Source organism: Prenolepis imparis, unplaced genomic scaffold, assembly GCF_030444845.1.
Source record: "Prenolepis imparis isolate NDT839.2.m4 unplaced genomic scaffold, iyPreImpa1.0 SCAF_8, whole genome shotgun sequence".
In the NCBI taxonomy this organism is placed as follows: domain Eukaryota; kingdom Metazoa; phylum Arthropoda; class Insecta; order Hymenoptera; family Formicidae; genus Prenolepis; species Prenolepis imparis.
The window spans coordinates 7,949,103-7,974,793 of NW_028141166.1; the positions used below are offsets into that span (position 1 = coordinate 7,949,103).

General features: G+C 32.1%; 3 protein-coding genes across 6 annotated transcripts; 1 reads left to right on the forward strand and 2 right to left on the reverse strand.

The window, feature by feature from the left end:
* The first annotated feature begins 11,662 nt into the window (after positions 1–11,662).
* On the forward strand, positions 11,663–25,453 carry LOC145939810 (uncharacterized). Of its 4 annotated transcripts, none has more exons than XM_083044426.1 (6): positions 12,001–13,072; positions 18,894–19,137; positions 19,193–19,372; positions 19,458–19,567; positions 19,797–20,000; positions 25,312–25,453. In XM_083044426.1, the coding sequence occupies exons 1-5, from the start codon at positions 12,943–12,945 to the stop codon at positions 19,961–19,963; spliced, it is 831 nt and encodes a 276-aa protein (XP_082900552.1). In that variant the 5' UTR covers positions 12,001–12,942; the 3' UTR covers positions 19,964–20,000; positions 25,312–25,453. The 4 variants fall into 4 exon arrangements, with proteins under 4 accessions (XP_082900555.1, XP_082900552.1, XP_082900553.1 ...); XM_083044427.1 differs by lacking the exon at positions 25,312–25,453 and adding an exon at positions 22,834–23,066; XM_083044429.1 differs by lacking the exons at positions 12,001–13,072; positions 25,312–25,453 and adding an exon at positions 11,663–11,994 and having other exon boundaries at positions 19,797–19,966.
* On the reverse strand, positions 20,308–22,901 carry LOC145939802 (CDK5 regulatory subunit-associated protein 3). Its single transcript, XM_083044408.1, has 9 exons — positions 22,763–22,901; positions 22,347–22,521; positions 22,010–22,248; positions 21,654–21,927; positions 21,434–21,561; positions 21,095–21,361; positions 20,801–21,012; positions 20,529–20,700; positions 20,308–20,447 (listed from the first exon to the last, which is right to left on the reverse strand). The coding sequence occupies exons 1-9, from the start codon at positions 22,766–22,768 to the stop codon at positions 20,376–20,378; spliced, it is 1,545 nt and encodes a 514-aa protein (XP_082900534.1). The 5' UTR covers positions 22,769–22,901; the 3' UTR covers positions 20,308–20,375.
* Positions 23,820–25,605, reverse strand: LOC145939811 (transmembrane emp24 domain-containing protein 7). Its single transcript, XM_083044430.1, has 3 exons — positions 25,450–25,605; positions 24,658–24,903; positions 23,820–24,576 (listed from the first exon to the last, which is right to left on the reverse strand). The coding sequence occupies exons 1-3, from the start codon at positions 25,603–25,605 to the stop codon at positions 24,352–24,354; spliced, it is 627 nt and encodes a 208-aa protein (XP_082900556.1). The 3' UTR covers positions 23,820–24,351.
* Positions 25,606–25,691: the final 86 nt, after the last annotated feature.

Genomic DNA, 25,691 nt, shown 5'->3' on the forward strand with positions numbered 1-25,691 from the left:
TAACTATTGTGAAGTGATTTTTATTACGATAAATAAACAAAATTGAGATGCAATGCAAAATATTAAAAGCAATTTCATGAAAAAAATGTATGACGAAAATGCAGAAAAGCTATATTTTATTTATTAAAATTATGCTCAGATAGTTTTAATGCATATAATAATTTTTTCCATTACAAGACTTATATTTCCAAAATATTCCATTATTTCAACATTACCGAATTTCTAAATGAATGTCAGATTTCCCTTAATCCAACAAAATATTATTAATTAAAATGGAGTAGTTTTGCTTCGTGGATTCATTGATTTTTTTGTAAAATATCTCCATATGTTTTATATTAATGTACTCTGTACTCTGTATAAAAATCAAAGTATAAAACACTTTAACTGACGATATATTAAAATATTATTCAGTTAATTATCTATCCAGGAGAATTATTGTTTATTTTATGTTAGCACATTTCAATATATCTATAACATATACTTATAGTATCTAGCATTGACCTATTTATCGCCACTTTTCGCGCACATTTCTTACATATAATGTAATGACATAGTGACCTCGAAGTGAACCATATCTGACTTCTCTTAGATACCATATTATGTAAATAAAACTTCTTAAAAAGTTATTTTTTTCTCAAGAAATCAAAACAAGAGATCAAACTTACTAATTGTAATAACTAATAAGTAATTAGTTTTGGTAATAATCGTAGTTGATGTTTAAATATAGGAGAAATGTGTTCTCTGTGAATGTGGTAAACCAATCTTACTTACATTTATTTTATGTGGGTTGGTGCTCGTTATGCTTAAAGAGTACATGGATGGGATAATTTCATTGGAAAATTATACATGTTTCCATGCTGAATTAAATTATTCGATATTTAATTATTCGATACGTACGTACAACGCAATGTTCGTATAACAAGAGAGATCTTGACAAATGCTTAATTAATGATATCCGATAATTCCGCGCCAATCGTGGTCATCCCTGTCATCTCGTACTGGCAATCGAACGCAAATTTAACTGAAGGATATGAATGAGTGCAAATATTAATACTAAAATCAATTATCGTGTTAATTTCATCGATTTCGTATGTAACTATTATTATTAATTTTTATTCTCCATATAATTCGCGACTTTTAAATAATCTAACAACTTCTCTTAAGTTTATTACAAACTTATTTTTACTTTTATTTGGCGAAAAAAATTAAGCTAATGAGTGCTTCAAAGTAAGTTTCAACGTAATTTACTCCCGTCTCTACTTCTCTCAATTTTTCAAGATGTAGCCTCATTGTGATTACATGGAAAATAATTATTGTAAACAAGATTTTGGCGATATAACTGATTAACCAACAATGAAAATTTTGTTAAGATGTTAGATGTATTAATTATAATAACAAAAATCTCACTAAGGGAAGTACATGATTATCTGACATTTTGTACTATTTGTAATATAATATTTATATCTTTCGCGCGCGCGTACTTATATAATGTAGCTTTTATTATACGTTGTAACTTTTAAAAAAATCTTATATATCTCTTATATATACATATATTTAATAATTTTAGTTATATATATGTGAAAGATTAAATGACTTTAATACGAAATATAAATATTTTTAATTATCGTATATTTAGCAACTTTGTGTATTATATATAATTATGAAATCGTTATCGCACGTTGGAAGTTCAAAGTGACGTTATAATTGTAAAAATATACATATGTTTTACACGCTTCATATGTTTCCCACACATATCCAGATCAAGATTGATGACGAAACCTAATGGACTGTCCCAAGCATTTTTCGACATATACAAAATGCATAACTGTAATATTCCTCGAGTTACAATGTCCTGGTTTTCGAGTTAGATTTTTCTCTTGTATTGTGCAATGACAAATGTTATACACGCGACGCATCTTCACTGTTATAAATTTTAATCTTGCATTGTATCCGTTGAGTATCTGTAATAATGGTCAATATTAACATATCCGATTTAGCGCACGCTGATTGACATTGCGCGAAAATTATTACCGCTAATTGTATATCAACTAATATATAATTAAATGCATAAATGCAGTTACTAACGATTTATTAACGCGGCATACATTAATGCTTAATGTCTATTAAACAAGTTTAGTTTAGTTCATAAATAACGAATCAATCTGAATCGCTTTCATTCTTCAACATAGCGAAATTTTCTCCGATCTGAAAAATCGCCCTCTTTCTCTCTGCGTTAGGCATCCGGAGGAATTAAAAGAGTTTCGAATCGCAATGACCTTTGAAAATGTTTTGTGCGAAGTAATTTTTGTGTATACAGAGTAAATCCATTGACGCCGACCTCGTTTTCTCGTTGTCAAGCGTAGGAAAGTGATTACAATGAAAAACAGAAACGTTTTATAAGTGTGTTTTAAACCAAATTGCATTCCATGGACGTGTTTAAATGAAATTGCAATTTCTTTGAGGGAGCAGCAAAGAAATTGGTTTTTTTTATCTTTTTTTCTTCTTTTTTTCGGTTCGCTAACGTAAGAATCTCGACCCAGTTGCGTATCGTGATACTAATCACATTTCTCGTAATCAGTTTGTTGTTATCGAAATACTTCTTCGCCACAAAATATTAATATCCTACTATAAAATATTACCGAGACGACAAGATAAAAAATGTATTATTATTCACTTATATTGATTTATAAAGCAATATACATAGTATTAATCATATACAAGAAAGTAGACGATAAATATACTATACCTTTCTTTAAACATACTATACAACGAAAGAGATCAGCTCCAAACTGAAAAATTAAATTGCTATTCGTAGAATATTCTACATCTATGGTATCTGAAATAGTAACGGGATTGAAATGACTAGCAGCGACAGTTTTTAAAATACGAATAATAATCAAATTATGAAAACGAGCTCGCGCTTTGCTAGTTGTAGCAAATTTCACTTTGATCAAGTTGGGATATTTTTTGGCACAGTTTTTCTAAAAACATGCGGACAACAATAAATCGTGACAGCGAAATTAATGAGCTTTTTTTAGCATGAAGAAATACATAATTATTATAAACGAAAAATAGAAATTGCCTTATTCATAGAAAGATAGTTTCGTCGATTTAGACTGAGTCCAATATACTTGGATTATTAAGCTTATAATTGGAAAATTAAAAATACTTCAACAATAGCAACATAATATTGAACAAAGTTCGTTTGCAACATTGTTACAGGCGCTGTAACAACTTCATAAACTTACGGACTTTTTTCAAAGCCAGAAGTCGGAACTTACTTGTTCCGGACCATTAATGACAGAAATACAAACTTTCTTGACGAATGTTAAACGAATGAAAATCACGATGAAACTCTTATTTCACTTTGTTTTATCTTTATTTCTTAATTCTTTCCTTTTTATTTATATTTAATTTAATGCATATTAATTGATTACGCATATATTTTATTCGCATGATTTTATTGACTAAAATTGTTGATATATTAGTTTCTTTGAAAAACATTTAATACAATTAAAATTTTTGCCTATATGTTCTTACATTTATTATTTATGATTGTACATTTATTTATTTTATTGAATCATATTCATAATCAAAACGAACTTAAAATAAATACAATCTCAAAAATCATCTCATTTCTAAAATACATCTTCAATTATTCGAAATTTTATTGTCGCGAGTAAACGCTTACTGGATTCTTATAAATTCTCGTTTTATCTTATTTATATATTCGTTACTTTTTCATAAAATCTTATTACTAAAATGTTCTCTTCTCCGATTTACATTTTCACTAGAACAACACAAGCGCGCGCTATGCGCGTGCCATTCTTCAATTTTATGTTAAGAAGAATGATATTTAAAAAAAATAATATAGTTTGTTTAAACTCGATTAATATTTTTTCACAGAAATCAACTGATTAAAGCGTTAAATTTGCTAATTAAATTTTAAAATAATAATGTGGTAAAAAATTAAAATAGTAATATGTCGTAAATAATATGTTATAATACCTTATTCTCAATTAATATTTTTTGACAGAAATCAGCTGATAACTGTCAAAAATATTAATCGTGTTTAAAGTATTATAACATATTATTATTTTAAAAAAATTAATTAGCAAATTAACACTTTAATCAGCTGATTTTTATCAAAAAATATTAATAAAGCGAAAATTTGCTAATTAAATATTCTAGCTTATATATTTATATTTATATTGTGTATGTTATAATTTGCTAATTAAATTTTAAAATAATAATATGGTAAAAGTTATAAAATAGTAATATGTTGTAAATAATATATGTCATAATACCTTATTCTCGATTATTATTTTTTTTTTTCTAAAGTTACATCTTCTCGAACGAATCTCCTTCGAGTTTTAATTAATTATTAATATTAAGTCATGTATACATATAGTATCGCGCGCGCGCGCTATTAGAATGAAGTTGCCGATGTTTGTAGCTTCGGCCATTACCGAAATGCCGCGAGTATCAGGCAGTTGGAGCTGCGTCCCGCTGTGATTAATTAGTAAGCATAATCGTTAGAAACGATTTCTAACCTTTGTATTGTAATATTTATCAATCGCATATCATAATTTCAACGTTAATATATAGTCGTAATTGTTCGAAACGCATATTTCGCGAAAAATTCGATGCAAAATCTCTTGCCTACATAACCCAACTTAATCTGTTTTCGCGCGCGCGAATGTGTTGCGATCCGTGGATATATCTATCGTTAATTCTACCTTACATATTTATATTGTGTATGTTATAATGCGAAATAATAAGATTATTCTAATATATGTATGTATTTTATTTGTTACAGGTAGCATTGCCATACACAGTGCGATTCACGCGTCGTGTCGGGAGTGCCGTGTAAAGTATCGGTGAGTGAGAAATTGTTTATTTTATAATATTTCTATAGCGGTAATGGGGGTATATACATATAATATATTGAAAATATTAAACTAGTAACATATGTTTTAAATAATGTTATAATATCTTATCCGCGATTAATATTTTTTGACAAAAATCAACTCTGATAATTGTCAAAAATATTAATCGAATTTAAAATATTATAACATCCCTCTCTAAAAATTTACTGGCATTACGTTAATGATATCAATTTTAAGATATACGTAATTTCATTGCGTTACGATAATCATTCTGAAATAACATACATCGATTTTCGCGTACGTTGTTTCTTTATAATTAATTATTTTTTTTATTTTTAATGTATATTTTATTTCAGTTACATAAATATATATAAAATGCATGATATTGATGTTAAACATTTTTTTCAAACGCAATTTAATATTTGTTTTATTATTGTTAAATCAATATATTTGCTAACGTATTCGATTTTGTTTGCTAGCAATAAGCACAATTTAAAAACCTTTGATTGATGTTGACAATTGAATTAAATTGCGATACATAGATTACGCTTTTTGCAAAAATACTTTTGATATTTTATCGATTGCTGTCGATAAATTCTAACGTAACGAGTATCGTTAATGAAACGTCATCTACAATACACGGGCACGATAATTATAACGTTCTAATTGTACAGTCAATCAAAATGAATACATCAGGTAATCATTTAATGGACATGATTGAATTTAAGAGATTCTAACGTAATATTATTTATAGTTGAATAGTTCAACTTTTTATCTGAATTAATATATGTTTACACGAAAGAAAAAATTTCACTTTAAACAATTCCATTTGAAAATGACAATCCAAACTATATACCTGTTACTTTTAGTTAGTCAATTGCATGCAAAATTTGAAAAATCTACGATTAACTGATCCCGAGTAGTACAGTATTTTTTAAAACTTGTTTTTTTGCAATTAAATTTTATTTTAAAGCCAGTTCATCTCTTACATAAACGTTCGAAATGGTACAAAAATTTATGAGAATAAATTAAATTAAACAAACATTTTTTTGGTGTTGATAATATCGCCATAAAAAAATAATGAAACTTAGAATCGCACTGTGTATACATTATTATTTTTTTATACTAGGTATATATAATACATTAATATTTTATGACAGTCACACACACAATTTTATAAATTTGTAACATATCTTTCTCCTTTTTCTTTTGTTAGTTTATATTTATCTAAAAAATCTAAAAATTTCCGCGAAAACATAAAAGTTTGGTCGCGTTTGATACATAACTATGCGTACGTGTAAAAATAAATTCGCGGGCTTAATAATAAAATTAGTATGCCATGACACGTAAAATCGGAAAGAACAGATCAGCGTCCCGAGAAAAATTCACATTTCTTGATGGGTTTTATAATTGATACGATTAATAGAGATGATTAATAGACCAATAATAGATTAATAACGATTAATAAATAATAAATAACGTAAAACAGTTTTTTTTAAGATATGCAACTGCATCGCTTTCATATGACATGCATCCTGCATGTATTTGTGATTATACTATCGACCTAGATCAAGCTAATTGCGATTCTGTGCAATAACTTTGATAAAATTAACCTTGCTTCTATTTTTTGCGCTGCAAAGCAAGATGCAAAAAAAATATAATTTACGTAACGATCCACTAAAACAAATTACTCGTCTACGAATGAGTGTAGCTAATCTGTATGGAAAGCGAAGTTCATGGTGTTAAAGGATTGATGCGACATCGATTAATATGACATAGGATTGTTTCTAAGGACGAACCGCACATGCTTTCCATCCACAAGAAATTAATATGCTATATATAAGTGTATTCTTTATATATATTATCCGGTTGGGTAAAATATGAAATTAATTATACGTTGTTCTGTTGGTTTATCATTCCGCAAACGTCACGATATATCTTTGCGACGTAACTATAATTCATTATTCAAACATGACTTTTCTCGTTCAATCTCCGTGAAAACTTTTCTCGAGGGAAACGCAAACAAAATATATATAAACGCATGATAATATTCTTAGAAATTATTCCGCTATAGTTTTTACGCCAGTATTGGATTCTCTTCTTTCTATCTTTTAGCTCATTGAATATATAAAAAATACATAAATAATTTTATCAAATTTACTTTAAAAAATATTGTATGGAGATAATGCATGATTAGTATTAATACATTTAAATTATGTTTATTTAAACAAATGAGATTCGGAAATACCGCGTTGATGTTTCAAGCATTTAACATTTTTGCTCGCTACGATAACGCATACGAAGTACATACATATGTACGTGTGAATATATAACGAGATGCATTTGCGCATTTTTTTAACATGTGGCATTCTCTCATGCTATCAAACCTGTATAGCTGGGCGCTGGTTGGATATCAATTGCAATCGAAAAAAAGAAAAGAAAAACGTTATCCGATCGTTTAATTAAAATGAGAGAAGTCAATCTAATCTTACTCCTTTTCCCTTTAATCGCCTACTAACAAACACACGCAAATCCGCGAAAATGGTTAAATAGCGCCAATCCCGGATAGCTTTTAATTTAATGAATATCGCCGAATATTTGTTTTGACGAAATGCCGCGGACGCCACCTTTTTAATTAACGTTTTTACGTACGTGCGATTTAAAATCACCCGATAAGTCGCGTCCGTTAATAGGTCGAATGGATACCGATTCGCTGTATGGTATTACGTACGTACTAGAAACCGGTATAATCAGCGACGCGTAATACCGAACAACTCTGGTAACATAGCGCTCAGCTAATATAATTACAAATGACCCATAATCAGATCTCGCAGTTTGCCTATGGCCGGCTGTATTTTTCCAATAGCGGAAAACTTGTCCTCGGCCAACCGCCCCCTTTTGCGCACCTCTTTTCGAGCACGTCTCCTTGATGAATGAAGTCTCATTGAGATGATAATAAGATTACCGATTGATTAATTAACGTTAATTCACGTCGTATCGAGCTCGCGTGACCGAACAATCGTGTATCATATCGCGCGAATCTTACTTAACGAATCTTACGCGCAAATATATCGCCATTATCGAAATCGAGTCTTATTTTAGCATGACAATGCTATTCTCTCTCCCGTTTTCTCTTTGAAATAATCTCCCGGGATCCTGGCGTGCTGTACATACGTGATCACGGTAGGATACACCCGGTTGCGCAGATGGGTTATTTTTGCGTTCCCTGTTCTTATTTGCATATCGAAGATGTGGGTGATGCAGGAAAACCGCGGCCGGAAAAATTTCGGTGAAATGCATATGTAAGAAAAGAAAACGTAAGTGAAACAATCGAGCGGTTTCGCCGACAGAATTAATCCGATCGTCACGCGTGGAATAATTTGTGAAATCCGCGGAGAGGAGAACTCGAAGTCGATTTTTTACGTTTCAGCGAAAACTCTTTCATCATCATAGTGTTTTAAATTTTAATATTTATACTCTTTTTTTTACCATTAAGTCTAAAAATGAAATCTATATTGTTGCCTCATATTATATTTTCTAAAATGTACTTTATGATAAATAATGATCACACAACGTTAATATCATCCAACCGTGGTTAGCACAAGATTCTATATTTTTAATAAAATCTTATCTGACTCTTATCATTTACAATTAAAAATTCATATCCCGTGATGTCAGAGAAAATGACTTGCAGAAGATAACGAAAAGTTAACAATGTAAAAAGGGATTTCTAGGCAATAACGCCTACGTTAAGTGCGAAAGATAACGAAAGGCGAGCTTCATTCAACGATCTTGAGAGAACGCGATGTGAATGATAATTGTTGTTTGTCGTAATGCTATTTATTTACGTTTAGACAATCGCGTGAGAATTAAAATGTCTTCATTAGCTTAACTTATTTTTTACAGCGCCTACTTTCCGGTCTTTGTTAAAAACGTAGTTTCTTCCAATTACAATTCTCATCAATATACATATATACAATATATATGTATTTTTATGCTTGTACATCACTTATATTATCCTAAGGAAAGATCGTGAATTAAAGGAAAATTAATGCGATTATTCGAGTGTGTTAATTTCATCGCTAATTAGCGAAACAAATAAGTGCAAACACGATTTTGTGTTTATTTGATTTTTCCAAATTAATCTGATTTACATTTAACTTTTAACCTGCATTAATATTTTGCAAGTTATATGGAATGCATTTTACTTGTTTTACTCGTCACACTGTCTTAACTACAGTCATTAGAAAAACGATTTAAATCATTAAACGATTAAATCTTCATCTGTGATTTGATACACTTTCTTGCATACTTATAGTTAGGAATTAAGTAGTATTTTTCAATTTCTCACGCAATAATTTCTTTTTTTGTAAACAATTTTTTTTTACACAGAGCTGCAATTAACATCGCGATGTTGACGAAAGTGATTCACTTCAGAAACATAGCGCGATTTAACATAACGTCATTCTTCCCGTCAATGTCTAATCTCTTGTTTTGACAGAAACAATGACTCGTTTCTTGATGGCATAATTGCATCCAATACGCGAAATGTTTCTGTCCTCAGGTCGCGTAATTTTAAGTACAAAAGCATGTCATTTAGTCGCCTGTGTCATTTACTCTCTTTCTCTCTACAACACTTGTGCTACCTTTTTCTTTTATTTTCTCACACAGAATGTATGTAAAAATCTTATATAAACAAATACTGTACACCTCGAGATAAAACAGATGTATCTAAGCACACGTCGTCTTTTCTCGTTATTTAAACAAATAAAAACTTTAAACAAATAAAAAAATGGAAAAAAAAATAGGAGCATATATTTTCACATAATGTTGAAATAAATGAAGCGTTCTAAGAATCGAAAAAAACTCTCGTTCGTTTTTATAATAAAATATATTAACATGAGCAAAACGAATCGGTAACTCGCGCATTATGCAAATGACTCTCATTAAATCGGCTGTTTAGATAATAACCACTATTATTGTTATTCTTTGAACGACGATAGTATAAGCAAATAATTGCAGTGAGACATTTATGCGATCGGTATCCACACAATGTTTTTATCTCGCGCCAATTAAATCGCGAGCAACAATTAACGCTTTAACAATTAACGTCGCATTTTCGCACCCACCTACACTCTTTCTTTCTTCCCCCCTCACTCCCCCCCTCTCTCTTTTCTCCTTCTCTTTCTCTCTTTCTTCAATTTTTCTTTTTTGTACTCCATTCGATTATTACGCTGATCGGAACTTCACTGCGCATCGTTCCGTAACTGATCGCTATGCACGACCGCCGTCGCGTGTGCGTTGGCGAGAGTACCGCTATGTGCAGCACGATGTATACAAGGACCATTCTCCTGTGTTCCTAACAGTCGGATGAGTCAGTCGGTCAGTCGGTGAATATACTGTTCATATAATTTTAGATCGCCGATGGCGAATTTCCCGATACGTGGCTAGAGCTAGAGCCGCGCGAAAGACGCGACTCGCGCACCGCGATACGACGAAGGTGTTCCCCGATGGGACCCCAACTTATTCCCATAATGTTACTGAGGAATCTTGTACGGCGGATGTAATAGAAAGTAACCTCCTTTACATCTCGAGGATCTTTTGCGCCGCGACGCGATAATCGAAATTATTCGAAATTATCGCATTTTGCTCGAAACCAGCAGATTCGCAAACACGAATTTATATTCGTGTAATTCGGTCAAATGCGCCACAATTTTTTTTTTATTTTTGAAGAGAAATTTTGAGATTTAATGACGATGCGTTTTCTTTGAATTTTAATGCTCGTGTTTGATAAAAATGTTAAAATGATAATGTCGCGGTATATATATAAATATATGTATAAGCGAATATATAAAAAGACGTGTCTTTTTAAACTCGAACATTATCTCGCGCGACCTGAAATTATAAATCATATATACATTTATCATTTTTTTTCCGTGTTATTTATAAAGTGCAAATTCATTCCCTACATTCATCCGCGATTGCATCAATATCACATTTAAAGCGACGATAATTGATAGATAACAACTGCAATTTATATAACGAGCATCATTCTTGCCATGTACGTAACTGTAACGTTGCGCATTCCGCAGATAAATAAATAAACGACTGTAAGTTTTAATTAATACATATTACATTCATCGTAGTTTACGTACTTTGGATGAAAGCGCAAAAACAAGTCGCGTAACCTGTTGCACCTCAATCTCTTCACTTTAAGTTTAGATTTACCTACTTCCAGATTCCGTTGTAAATATAAATATATATATAAGATAGATATTTTATTATGTGTACGAATTTTACTTTATAAACTGTCAAAATTTGTACTAAACATATTTAAAAGTTTTGCGAAGAATTTTTTGTCTTAATAATTTCAAATTTTCATAAACAAATCTTTATAAAATATATCTGTATGTATAACAAATATACAATATACTTAGAATCAGCTAAATTTATAAAATTTCTTTGAATAATCGGATTGTGATATTATATAGGCACATCAAATGATTAAAACGTTTGATTGATCGTTATAAACTCGTAAATCATACATAATACATATTTATGAAATATTTGATTGATCATGACGTTTATGAACTCGTAAATCCCGCTTCAACATTCTCCTCCATAACAATACATAAGTGACATAAGTCATGTCATGGCACATTACACGGTTTCAGTGTAATCATACATAAATGTTTAACACCACTGATTTTATGCATCTAGCCCGAAAAAAAAGATTCGAAAACGTATCTCGCTTTTTATCCTCTAAATTCGAGCGAGTTGCTAGAAAAAGTCACGGCTAACGAATTTAGAGCGCGGAAGAAGATGGGGATTAAAGATCGCGCGGTCAATGGAAAGACTCTAAGGATCTTTCTCTCTCTCACTCTCTTTCTCTTCTCCTTCTTCTGCGAGGAACCCGATGAAAGTGTAACAACGCAGATTTCCTAGGCCAAGGCGACTGGATAGTAGTGTTGCTACAGGAATCGGCGGAGACGCTTCTCGAACCGCGCACTCGACCACACTCTCAATGAACGCTCTCGAGGTCACCAAGTTAAACCAAGTGGTGTACCTAAGGATCGCGGTGTGTATCTAAGAATGTCAGCGAAAGGTAAAAAGAAAAGTCGCGTGGAGGGAAACGACGGTGCCGCGTCTGATAAGAGACAGTCGTCAGTACTTTGTCGGTCTTCCGTCGCCAAAGTGGATCTTCGCTGTATGGGAAACTTCAAGTAGTATACCGTGTTGATGTAGACTTTAAATGAAGTTTTTTGTTGCTGCTTCGTATCTCGAAGGGAATTGAATTCGCGGTCAAGAAGAGCCGAGAGAGGAAGAATGATCGGACTGGCGCGATAATAATAAACGTGCTCGGGCGAAAGCTCGGGATTATCGATAGCGCTATTTTTATTCGTGTAAAACAGCACCGTGTAATGTAATAATGCAGACCGTGTAAATTCTATGAACTTTCATGGAAGCTTTCTTTCGAGGTGCCATTGTTGATTTATTAAGCTAGGACGCGTGCAGATATGTGAGCCGCAAAAGCCCTTGGGTCAACGTTATTAAATTCCAGCGAATTGAATGCAACACCTGTGCATTTACACGACACGCGGGGAGAAAAGAACGCACCCTTTGTATCGTACGGGAGTGTCCGCTAGAAGACTTTGTTCGGACGACAATGATCATCTATGTAGCCTTGTTCAATCTACTTTTCACTCTACGCGGCTTTAAGGGTAGAAGACAGGGTACAACTTCGTGCGGACGCGTTAATTGATCTATCGGTGATCGGGTTTCGCGGGTTTCTCAAATTGCCTCGGTGATTACATCACTGCCGAGGGCGAATTAGTGTTAATCAACGGATGTGGTAATGAACTACTACCGCGGCAATGCGGCAGAAGCCGCAGTGTAACTAACATTCACGCGGACGCCTTGTGACCCGCTGCAGTTTTTCCCGATGCGGCGACACGTGAAGAGCAGCGTTTCCACGCCGCGGATTATACGCAGGTGACACCCGAAGGGCGTCCGAATCGATCCGCTTCTCGCCACCGGGTGAGAAACGTGCTCGATGTGTCGCGAAAGGTTCGATATCGTATCTGGCCTCGATCCATCGCGGGTGGATCGATCGTCTCGGTGCGGAAGAATCCTCCTAAGCGTCCTCCTTCTATCCGGAATGTTGCTCGGCAACGATGCCAGAGGTGAGCATCGCTGCTCTCGACGAGATTTAACTCTCTACTTTTCTAAATTATTTTTTTTTCTACAAGAATCATCCAAGATAGAAAGTTTGAAAACACTACTCAATAGGATTCAACTTCCGGTTTGCCCAAATTGCTCAAATTATTGTTTTAAAGGATGCAAGAACCGTCTAGAGATATAGAGCTTAGAAGAGGATATTATAATTTCAAAGAAACATTGACAAATGAAAAATAATATTAAAGGAGCATTATTACTTTCAACGAGAGATTTAACTTCTGCTTTCCCAAATTATTTTTTGGATTGTTCTACAAAAGAATCGTCTAAGATAGAAAGTTTGAAACCACTACTCAATAGGATTCAACTTCCGGTTTGCCCAAATTATTTTTTTAAAGGATGCAAAAACCGTCTGCAGATACAGAGCTTAGAAGAGGATATTATAATTTCAAAGCTACAATAGTTGACAAATGAAAAATAATATAAAAGGAGAATTATTACTCTCAACAGGAGATTTAACTTTTTACTTTTCCAAATTATTTTTTGGATTGTTCTATAAAAATCGTCTAAAATAGAAAGTTTGAAAACACTACTCACACAATAGGATTCAACTTCCGGTTTGCCCAAATTATTTTTTTAAAGGATACAAGAACCGTCTACAGATACAGAGCTTAGAAGAAGATATTATAATTTCAAAGCTACATTAATTGATAAATGAAAGGTAACATAAAAAAAAGGAACGAAATGAAGCAGAAAACAGTTTATTGCTTGCTTGATTATCTTATAAGCTAAACGATTTATAATTCGGAGTAGAGTTGTATTTATGAATTTATGTATTGTCTAATACAGAAAATATTTGAAAAAGTAAAATGCATGTATATTAAAATGCACGTATATTAAAATACATGCATACACTAAAATATACGATGCATAAAATAATAAACTGAATTCTGTCGCGAATTATAGATCATAAAACGGGATTTAAAATAGTACCTAATATTAAAGAAAAATCGCGACAGACATCGTGCAAGAAAAATAGAATTAATAAATTTATACGTTGCATTATTATACCGTTACAATTCACTAAATATAACAAACACATTACATATTATATTACATATTAAATTATGGAATTACGAAGAATCAGTAATTTATTTTAAATCGACAGTGCTGCAACGCAATTGTAATATAATTGTATGTAATACACGCGTAAACATTTAAAATCATATATATCGAATATTAATACAGTATCATATTAAACGTAAAAACAGGATTTACTCATATACTGCTTAAAAGATAAAAGGCATTTTTATATATCAAGTATTTTTCAGTTCACACATGATGTTTGCCTTTTTTTCTACGTTTTATTAATAATACGCTTATTCTACATTTATTAAATATCAAAGTCGTAAAAAAATTTAATATATGAAAAGCAAAATCGTAATGCAAATGACGTTGCACGCGCGTAGATAAACTTTTAGATTTTATTCAATTGTATATGTGAAAAGAAGTATTACTAATTGTAAATTAAATTAATATTTTTTTTTTTTTTTTTTTTTTTTTTTAATTTCCGATAGTTTTACAATTATAATACAATATTTCTATTTGATCATCAATTCATTGTAAAGTCCACGGGAGACACAATTAGCTCCTTCTTCCGATGTGGAAAATTTTTACATCATTATCTCACTTTTTGCTATAATAACACTTTTTGCTAATAACAAGACTTGCTCATTGTTTTAATCATACTCTCTTGCAAAATTGTTTTTATCATAATAACGTCAGCAATAAATGCGCAGACGGATCTCTTAGAAAAATGCATATACAATTGAATATCAGATCTAAAAAGCTTCATTTCTAATTAAGTTAGTTCACACGCGCATCAACGACAATGAGACGCTCATTCAGGTCAAGCGACCTGACGAGATAACTTCGTCCGCGACGAAGGAAAAAATAATGCAGACATAATTAATTTGTTTAATGAGACCTCGAAAATTACCATACACAGAGACTTGAATAATGAACGCGAGATCTTTTTTAGTTTCTTCAAATCTAAAATTATTTTCCTCCTGACTATCCTCGTGACTACCCTCGTGACTACCCTCGAAAATTCGAGCAAGTTAAATGCGTCTCTTCTTTAAAATAAACAACAATGTTTATTTTATATTTATTATTGGACAGTTGATTTTCGATGCTTTATACATATTTTCCGTTAATTAATTTTTTTTTTATTTTTTGGGAGGAAAATCTGATATTTGCGATAGAATCTCGTTTGATGGGCAATTGAAGCTTGACTTCTGCGCTGACTTCATTCGCCCACGTCTGCGTTACTTCTCTCTCCAAGGGAGGAAATCAATGTATTAAATTTTTACGTGGCTGCGTCATGGAAACCGCGAGCAAAAAGAAATTGCGTTACGCGGATTATAGAGACTACCTCGTCAGACTAATTAACGTTGCGAAGCATTATGACGCCAGTCGTTGATTGTTACCATGGAGCCGTTAAAAAGCCGTGATTCGATCGCGCCGTTTCATTTCGCGATCTCAATTTACTTGTCGTTGAGTAATTCCAACCGCAAGAGAAACAGAGAGAGAGAGATGACGATAAAACGGTGTAAAATCTCTCAATTTTACTCCGTGAGACACGTCGACCGTAACAAGTGTGTACAGTTACAGTAATTCGTTACAGTAACCTGGACCGCTACAATGTTTCTCTACGCACGTGGCCCGCTAATTAGCTCTTTAATTATCTAACGATCTATTGCCATTATAATTATTTCCTTGCAAGTTGTCGCGACAATTTTAAATCTGTAATCATTGATATTAGGATTTTTAAATAAATTGGGAGGTTTTGGTTATTAAATAAATTTATAAAATTATATATATGATAAGACGTACACTTACCTATATTAAAAAAGATTTAAAAAAATTATTAATATATAAATTAATTGATTAATTATTTGATTAATTAAATTAATCATTAATCATTTGATTAATTATTTTTATTATATAAATTAATAATTCATTATTTCCTCCTCGTTTTTAGAAACATTCTCTATAACATTATTGCAATGCATCTGAAATAATTTGTGTCTACTTGCCTATTATCTTTCTCTTCCATAATTACTGAATCTTTTACGTAAAAAGACAAAAAGAAGAAGTAGTAGAATATTCCATTAAAATAGACACTACTAGAAATTTCAGCGAAAGATTGCAAGTATTAATAGTAATTTGTGCAACTACGTCGAGATTAAAAGTTAAAACTAATTTATAGTTACAGACATGCCACACATTTTTATGTGCTTATATTTATATTTATGTATTATGCTGCACATTTTCTGTATGTATGCATATAAAATTATATTTAAATACATATCTCCCTCTTTCCACAAATATTGCATCATGCAAAAAATGTCACGTACGTTTATCATAATAGAATAGCTTCTGCATAAAAATCTGCGAAGGGACATATAACTTTCAAACGTTTTTAGCGAAAATTCTTCGATATTGGTGACTACATATATACAGTTCCGCACCATATATACGCGGAAGCGTATTTTATTCTTATGCATGAAATATCCATGCATCGTGAACCGAAACGATGCGTTATATTATATGTGCCAAAATGAATGGAGGAAATAATGATTTACTAATTTAAATATTAATAATTTTTTTTCGAATATTCTCCGAGTCGCTCCGATAGAATAGACTGCATTATGACGAAGAAAAAACGGGAGACGCTTATTTACAAAAGAGAGTCCGCTACTATTTCCGCGTCCTTAATGCAACTTAATTCTTAAGTGTGTGATAATATTCATATATAGAAATAGTTTTACAACCATTTTTACAGTTACTCTTATTCTGGTTATATCGAGGACAATTAAATATCAGTATTATGTATGTGGAGTTCTCGTTTTCTAGCAAAGTATCACAAAAGTTGAATAATTATTTGTTTATAATCTTTTCAATTTAAAGAGAGAGCATTACTTTCTTCAAGTTTGTATGTGTAGAAAAAAATTATAATATTTTTTTGTATAATTTCTTCATTTACAAATAAATGCGCGTGGTTTATTTTCACATAATAAATTAACAATGCATTCTTAAATGCATGTCACTGAGCAAATATAATGCAGAAATATAATATTTTTGAAAAAGATATACATATGCAACTCTTTCCTATCCATTATTATTTCTCTGAAATATTATTTGATGTCTTATTTTGTTTGATAATAAACTCATTGATATGCATAAAAATCAGGGTTTGACTAAGTGGGCCCAGGTGGGTTTTATTGGGTTAAACCCACTTTAAAAAACTTACTTAAAAACCCATTTATAAAACCCATCCAAAAATGCTAAAAATTTAATAATATTATAAATGAAGTATTTAATATTAATTAATTTTTATTTAATTTTTCTTATTTATTAATGTAATAGAAGGTCTATTACATTAATAAATAAAAAAAATTAAATAAAAATTAATTCATAATAAGGAATTGTGCCAATTAAATAGCCAATTTTCTTAATCATTAGCGAATTATAAAAAATAAAATTTAAAAAATTAAAAAACCCAACAAAATTCCAAAAAACTCAATAAAACCCAAAAAACTCAATAAACCCAAAAAAAACCCGGTTTTTTTTTAAAAAAAACCCCACTGGGCTGGGCTTTTTAAAAAAAACCCGGGTTTTTTCAAACCCTGATAAAAATGCATTATTTTTTTTTTATGAGAAAATAAGCAATACATATATTGATGAATAAGAAATTATACAAATATCGTAACTTCTTCTATTACAAATATTAAATACAAATATTAACTTGAAGAAAATAATTCTTTAAATAAAAAAGATGAGAAACGAAAATATAAAATAATTAAATAATTATTCGACTTTTGTGATACTTATGAAAAAACAGAGAAGTCCATATAATATTGCAGTTTTATTGTTTTCTGCATTACACAGTATAAGAGCAATTGTAAAAAATGGTTGCTTAAATATGTCCAAATATATGTAATGATGAAATAGCTTGAATAAACTTATGCGATAAGATAAAAGTCATCTATATTTTTTTTATTACAAGAAGAATTTAGGGTTATCGGTTTCAACAAAGTTAATTATACATATAAAAAACATTTTCGCTTTTTTCTCTGAGTTTATATAACACAATAAATTAATCTTAAAGCTCAGTAAAATTTTATTTTGCAAGAGATACGTGCATCTCATTGGTAGAAAGGATAATTTAAAAAGTGAAATCAGAAAATACGTCTTACATTTTGTTAGACGATCGTTCGGCGGAAAGTTGGACACGCCACAATTTTCTTGGCATTTATGGAAGATTGTCGAGAAAACCGTTAAAAGAAGACCCAGAAGTGGGATAAATGAGAGTAGTAGTTTATTTACGCTAAGCGGGTCTAAATCAAGGCGAAATACCATTTCTGACAGTTAAGAAAACGCACATTACGCATTGAATACTTAACAGCTTGGAAAATGCACGCACTTTCGGACTTGCATCACGCTGGAAAAATAGATTGACATGAATAATGCACACTCTCTATTTTTAAAAGAGTATATCTCGCACAGAGTCTTTATATAAAAAATATTTAGCACAGTAATTAATTAGTAATTAGTAATTAAAATTAATTCGTCACACTTTTTCATCGAATAAAAATTCCGAGCGAATAAAATAAAATAAAATATAATATAAATATGACAAGAGAGCTACGATTATAACTGTAAATCATTTCATTGTTACGTTATAACTGTATATGGCAAATAGAGGTGCTCGTTGTGTATGCGATCACTAGGCATTTGATTTATCGGTATTTACGGCAATTGCAGGTAACGGTACGCCAGATGTTTATAAGATACTCGGAGGTGCGCGGACGCGTCAAGGGGATTACGATTATTCGTATATGAATAATGATATAAAAGATGCAGGAAATCAAAGAGACGACATTTATATTGGCCATAGCGGTGACCCGTGGAGCTCTTCCTCTGCGCGTGATTACGATAATGATATCTACGTACACGTGTCGTCGCAGTTAAACACTACATTAAACAGCACGAGAGCTCGAGCTATCACGTAAGTGCCGAATACGTAACTGCAATAAATAAAACGATAATAAAGTGATACGAAGGCCACATGATTTTAGAACGAGCGGCAAGGAAACGACGGGCCATACGAGATTCAAGAGAGGAGTGCTACATCTCTATAACATGGTGGTTTGCGCCACAGGATGTAATCCATTAGTTTACAAGGGATACGGTTGTTACTGCGGATTCCTAGGATCCGGTTATGTCATCGACGGCATTGATCAGTTCGTCATTTATCTATATATTTAAAAAAAAAGTGCAGAAAAAAAACAAATATATAAATTTGTAAAAATTTGTAAAATGTTTCAGGTGCTGCAAAATGCACGATTGGTGCTACGATGCTACAGACTGTCCAATGTTTTCGGAATACTTTGTACCGTATTACTGGAGATGTTATCACGGTTATAAACCGGTTTGCGGTATGTTTATTGATCATTCGTTTATTATTTTTCTTCTTACTGCATTTAATGCAATTCTTCTCGAAAGATTCTAAAGATTAGAATAATTCCAATGCAATACTTTTCAACTTCCAACCGACTTGATTCATTTCTATTTTCGATGCGTATAATGTAATAAAGTGAATCGATCCGTATAATGTAATAAAACGCGATAAAATAAAACAGTTCGCGTGTAAAATCTCTGTTACAGCGGTTGAACATGGAAGCTGGGGAGGATCGGGATCTTGCGCTCAACGTTTGTGCGAATGCGATCGCTCGTTAGCCGAGTGTCTGAAAAGATATCCTTGCCCTACCACCAAAGCAGTTTGTACCTCGTCAGCCTGGAGGCTCGTACAGAATCTCTTCATGATTATATAAATTATTACATTTTTTGGAATTGGATATCAGTCAAAAGGTAATTCATACGATTTGAAAAATATGATACATTTACTTTGTTTCGTAAGGTCTTATCTGCTAGGGTCTTATCTTTCGAGATATAAAACATTTCGTATATACAACTTTTAATATTTGTGTAGTATATCAAAAATTAATTAACCAAATCAAAGGCAAATAACTTGATACATTAATGATATAAATAATATTGATTATTCTGAAAATTGCTTTGTGCTTAAAGATAAAAAGATCAAGAAAGTAAGTATATCTATGAGATTAAAAGAATACATCGTATGTTTTATAAATACGAAATTGATTTACTGTCGCATATCGTATTGCCTTAATATAAAAATTATTTACATTGAATATTTAATTCGATAACTCTGTTGTCCAACATCTACAATGTATTTACACCTCCGGTCAAATGTACCGTTCTATTCTTATATCTCTTAGAAATGTCTTGCTCTATCTGTAATTAGATACAATATAAAAAGTAATGCAACTTTATCCGAAAGATGCAGCACTCTACGAGAGAATGAAGATAACATACCTCTGTTTGCAGCTCTTTAGTTCTTTGTATGACGAGTTTTAATAATGAACGCAATTTTTCGATTTGATTCTGTACATCTTCTTGCTTCTGTCGCATGGATTCTTGTTGAGCTATCATTCTATCAATCAGGTTCAATTTTTGCTTTAAAGTGGTAGTTACTACGTCCACATATCTGCAATGAAAATATCACGTGATCATTATATATCATTATTCATTATATACATATATATCTATAAGAAAAAGTTACTATATTTAAAATTTATTAAATATACCTCGAATAATGTTTGATGTTATACAAATGTTGTACATTGCTATGTAATATCTCAGAAAGGACAACTTGGACATTGTCTAGCATATTCTGAGTGGTCTCTATGGTAGAAAGTTGTAGAATAGGCGAAGCATCTTGCATCTGACTGAAGCTCAACAGGTTATTCCTGTCATCGCCTTTGAATTCGTACAGACGTAACTTCATAAATGCCTCCAGCTATAACAATATTAATTTTATTCAAGTAAAAATGTAATGATCAATCAATCTTACGTATATATGACATATCTATATACTATACCTCAAATAGCTGATTAATAAACTCCGATCTCGTTGTTGGATTATCCAGTATCGTGTACGCTTCAGATCCCGCAGCTACACCACCTTCGTGACCCGCTGCTTCCACAACTATACCCGATTCCTCCAAAGATATATTGTAATCTATTTCCGCCGCAGCAGGTTTGTCTGCATCTTCATCTCCCCAATCAATATCGCCTCCTGCGTCCAAATTAACTTCATCGCCAAAATCAATTTCTTGGTTTAGATCCAAATTGCCAAAATCAATAGTCTGTTAAAAATGTGTTTTTTTAGGACGCGATCAGAATTTACTCGTCACAAGTACTGACAAAAATATACATACATTATTGTCCACATTTACACTAGGCCTTTCACTTTCATCTTCATCAGCTTTAATATTCAATGGTGCTTCAATTATCGATGCTGGTGCTTCTCCGTAGGTATATTCAAACGTCGTCGTGTTTCCTTTCTCTGTGGAAAATAAATTTAACAATCTATTATATCTACACTTTTGCTTTTTTACTTGAATAGCATTAATATATTCTTAAAATAATGCAACGTACCAATTACATATTTAATTACAGACACACAATTACTATCGTACTGCTGACCAAAAGTAAATTCCACAAATGCACTATAAAACTCGACAACCTTATTTAAACTCTTTGTCTTCTCCGCTACTTTCTGATAAATTTCTGGCAATTCTTTGACTTTTTCCATCAATTCACGTCTAACTGTGCTGTAGCCAGTTATACCTAATTGTTTACACAATGTATTATATTCTGTATGTGCAATATTTTCTGACTTTTTACACTCTACTTCCTTCTTTTCCAAATCCTGCAAATATTATTTTATGCAATATTTATACAATATTTATACACTGATAATAAATAAACACTAATATTACATAAATACTTACAGTCAGAGATTGCTCCAACTTTTGTATCTGTTTCTTAATACTAGGAACTTCATAATTGACATTTCTCATGAGCATTTGTGCAGCTTCGGCAAGATAAACATTATCTCTTTCGTACAATCGTAAAATCTCTTGCCAATCCTTCATTCTTTGTGAGCCATAACGTCCAAATAAATTTTTCGTGTCTGCTTCCGTTTCCTTCAAAATTTCCACAATTTTGACGCAATAAAAATAATTTATATCTGTAAAAAAACAAGTTAAAGATTCAGCAGTCTGCACCATATGTTTGTAGACAGTTAGAAGATAATGCTTTAAAATCTTTAAATAAAAAAGAAATTACAAGCGCCAGATAACAATGATGCAATGCCATCATGAGCAGGCATATTCTGTATCGCATTATTAATTTTCTCTCTGATGGTCAAGACATTTGTATGCCAGTCTTTCTTGCAATGTCTCCGATTAATCAACCAGTCCAATAACTTTCCAGTATTAATGTCGATTGGAATATCTTGTTCCTAAATAATTATTTGCACGTAAGAATTATTTACAAGATAAATTATAACAGACAATAAAATACACAAAAACAGCTATAAATCGTTAATCTAACGAGATGTTTACTTCAGAACTGTATATATATATATATATATATATATATATATATATATATATATTACATGTTTATGATTTAACATCTTATATTTAAAATGTTATTTTTACAATGAAATAATTATTTTCAAACAATACAACATTGCTTACCTGCATATTACTAAATCTTATGAGTTTTTATCATTCAGAAATCGTATATCTTTCTCCAATCGGAATTACAGGTTACAACAGCTGTTTTCCTACCGCGTGTAGTGACAACAGTGATCAGTGATGGTGATGGACTCAATTGTCTACAGCACCGGCTGTCTCCATAATGACACGTAGAATAAAAATTTTAACAGGATATATTAGACACAAACTATTAGATAATATAAAATTAGAAGAATTAAATCTCCCTTTCTCAAATATAAAAATCAAGATTTTTTTTACGAAAATAAGGATACAAAAAAATGATTGCAAGACAAATTAAAATAATATTTAAATAAATAGAAAAATGAGAAAAAAAATAAGTGAAAAAATAAGAAAAAAATTAATGATAAAATATAATAGAAATAATCAAGGATTTTTTTTTTTAATTTCTGTATATTGTAATTTTGTAGCAAGAATTTCACGATTTTTGTAATCCTTAACAAAGAGCATATTGACAATTTGAGAACGCGTTGTACATACATCGCAATATGCTACATATTTCATTAATTTTTTACAAAAATGCTTATACATAAATTAAAAATCCTGCAAACAATTTGACACAGTTATAAGAATGATTTTAGAATCAATGTTACAACAAACTGTATAAGTAACTTAATAGATATAGATAATATGCCTGAAAACTTTCGGAGAATACAAAAATGTAGACTGTTTAAAAATATGTAAACTGTTGATGATCCACGTGTTTCCACACAGGTGGACGCGCTTATCAAATAACGCACACACAGCGAAAAACATACACGAACCTGCTACGTATGAAAAGAAAAAAAGCGCCTGTAATTGCAGTCTGACATTTGTGCCTATATATGTACTAATACAATGAGAATTAGAAAATAACTTTATAAATGAATAGAACCATCGCTTTAAATCGAAAGAAACAAATAAGTTCAATTTATATATTTAAGTAATTTCTACCTCAACTGAGATACTTAAGATAAATAATGGAAACGCGACAAGTAACGAAAGACGGGAATTAATCAGATTGCTGTCGATACAAACGTAATACACACAAGTATCTTTTAATTTATTATGTTACACATTCACAGTAAGAAAAACATGATGTCCATGTCCCCCTCAATATCCTATCATTATACTGTCTCTGCCAATATAAATACAACTTGAAAGTGTCCATCGGAAGGGGGATGTGTAAGAGTTCTATTGCTTGCACTTATCCCTTCTGATCGCCCCGAGTTGTATCTGCACCTCAATGTCCTTGGCCTCGGCATAAATTAGTATCCATAAACGATGCATATGTTCACGATTCGCGTGAAGATGTAGATCACCTTGTGCTTCTCACCGGCTCTTTGGAGTCTGATCGCGGAATCCTCTCAGCAAAAGATTCGGAGAAAACTGAAGATTCGCGATTGAATGTTCCGCTGAGAGAACATGCAGGTTTGACATATTACCGGTGGACATTACGATGGCACTTTGACCGATCATGAAAAAAAACATCACGAGGACGACTCGATCAATGATCATTTACCTCGAGTATGAACGAGTTTCTCCTTTTTTTCCGTGACTTCGCAATCACACTAATAACTTTGAGGACTTCGATCCGTAAAGAAGTTCTTCAAAATGAATACCTGCCCCACGGAGATAAACAGAATACAACATGTCTCCATTACCGACCACCAAAGCACTCGTTCATTGAGTTCTTCCGCACGTTTGCGACCTTGCGCTTCGCGCAAACGATGATGCGTCTGATAGTCCAGGATACTGATTAGATTCTTGTGCACTTCCTGCGCGGAAGACTCCATCTATAAAAATACTGATATGTGAGATATTGTTTCCCTTTGATACGTATCATAAAGAGGTCTGTGCCAGAAAAAATAATTTACCTGAGTCATTACTGTAACGTGTTCTCCAAGACCAGGAAGCGGCATCTCGTCGCCGACTTGGAAATCCATATACACAAGCTTATGTGAGTATGTAGAGAACTCATTACTGAAGCAGGCCTTATAAACTCCTGACACAGTCGGTATAAAGACGTGCGAATCAAATTGTGTTTTCACTTGCTTATAGATTATCTCTTTATTTGGAGCCTCTAAAGTTACATCTACATCGTACTGACCACCTGTAACCACCTAAAAAAAACAAGAGCAATACTTATAAACAATACAAATTATTTTACAAAATTCAGAGCATTATAGCTTATTATACAAACTAATTATATAACATCTAATAGAAGTTGCGATGCCAATAAAACTGCTATCGCTTCTCATTAGCATACAAAATTTTCTTTAATTTCTACAGAGAACATAAGGCCTATTTGTTTTGCACTGTTTCTTTCCATCTTCTATCTCTAAACATGCATACGAAGAAGACTTATGTCAAGAAGCCAGAATTTATCATTGACTCGAATACATTTTTACTGGAATAAAATTGTATTCCTTATTATATTAACCACACACATATTATATTCCTTCTGTCATTTGCATAATTTATACTACATTTTATTCGCATTATTTCTCATTCGTTCATTCAATTTGCAGCCACGCGGACAAGTGTCCAAGTATTGCGCCGCGAACTCTGGCCTTTGATGATGATAGCGACGTGTCATCACGACAGAAATATATACGTATAAATACATATACAGCGATTGACAGAGATCAGCTGGACAGCGCGCGCACCTGAAACTCCAACGTGGACGAGACGTTCTTCTCGATCTCCTGGTAGAAGCACTCCTTGGCGTTGTCGGCCAGCTCGAAGGTTAACTCGACGCCGCCCGTGAGCAAGAGTGTGCCGAGCAAGGAGACGAGCAACAGCCAGGCCGACCAGCAATCCATCCTTACGTCAGTCAGTTCGCTCTCGCGGCTGTCAGGTCACAGCTGATCCGCGCGCATTTAAGGATCTCTTCGAGATTAAAGGATGA

Bases quoted from the DNA above. Each gene is read 5' to 3' on its own strand.
- LOC145939802 (XM_083044408.1), bottom strand. The intron at 21,362-21,433 runs GTATGTATATTT...CATTTTTAACAG, and splicing joins GTGTAAATGTGGACAATAAT to ACTATTGATTTTGGCAATTT. The intron at 20,448-20,528 runs GTATGTTATCTT...ATCTAATTACAG, and splicing joins CTAAAGAGCTGCAAACAGAG to ATAGAGCAAGACATTTCTAA.
- LOC145939810 (XM_083044426.1), top strand. From the start codon at position 12,943: ATGTGTCGCGAAAGGTTCGATATCGTATCTGGCCTCGATCCATCGCGG. The intron at 19,138-19,192 runs GTAAGTGCCGAA...AGTGATACGAAG, and splicing joins ACGAGAGCTCGAGCTATCAC to GCCACATGATTTTAGAACGA. The intron at 19,373-19,457 runs GTTCGTCATTTA...AAAATGTTTCAG, and splicing joins GTCATCGACGGCATTGATCA to GTGCTGCAAAATGCACGATT.
- LOC145939811 (XM_083044430.1), bottom strand. From the start codon at position 25,605: ATGGATTGCTGGTCGGCCTGGCTGTTGCTCGTCTCCTTGCTCGGCACA. The intron at 24,904-25,449 runs GTGCGCGCGCTG...TGTTTTTTTTAG, and splicing joins CGTCCACGTTGGAGTTTCAG to GTGGTTACAGGTGGTCAGTA. The intron at 24,577-24,657 runs GTAAATTATTTT...GTATTTTTATAG, and splicing joins ACGTTACAGTAATGACTCAG to ATGGAGTCTTCCGCGCAGGA.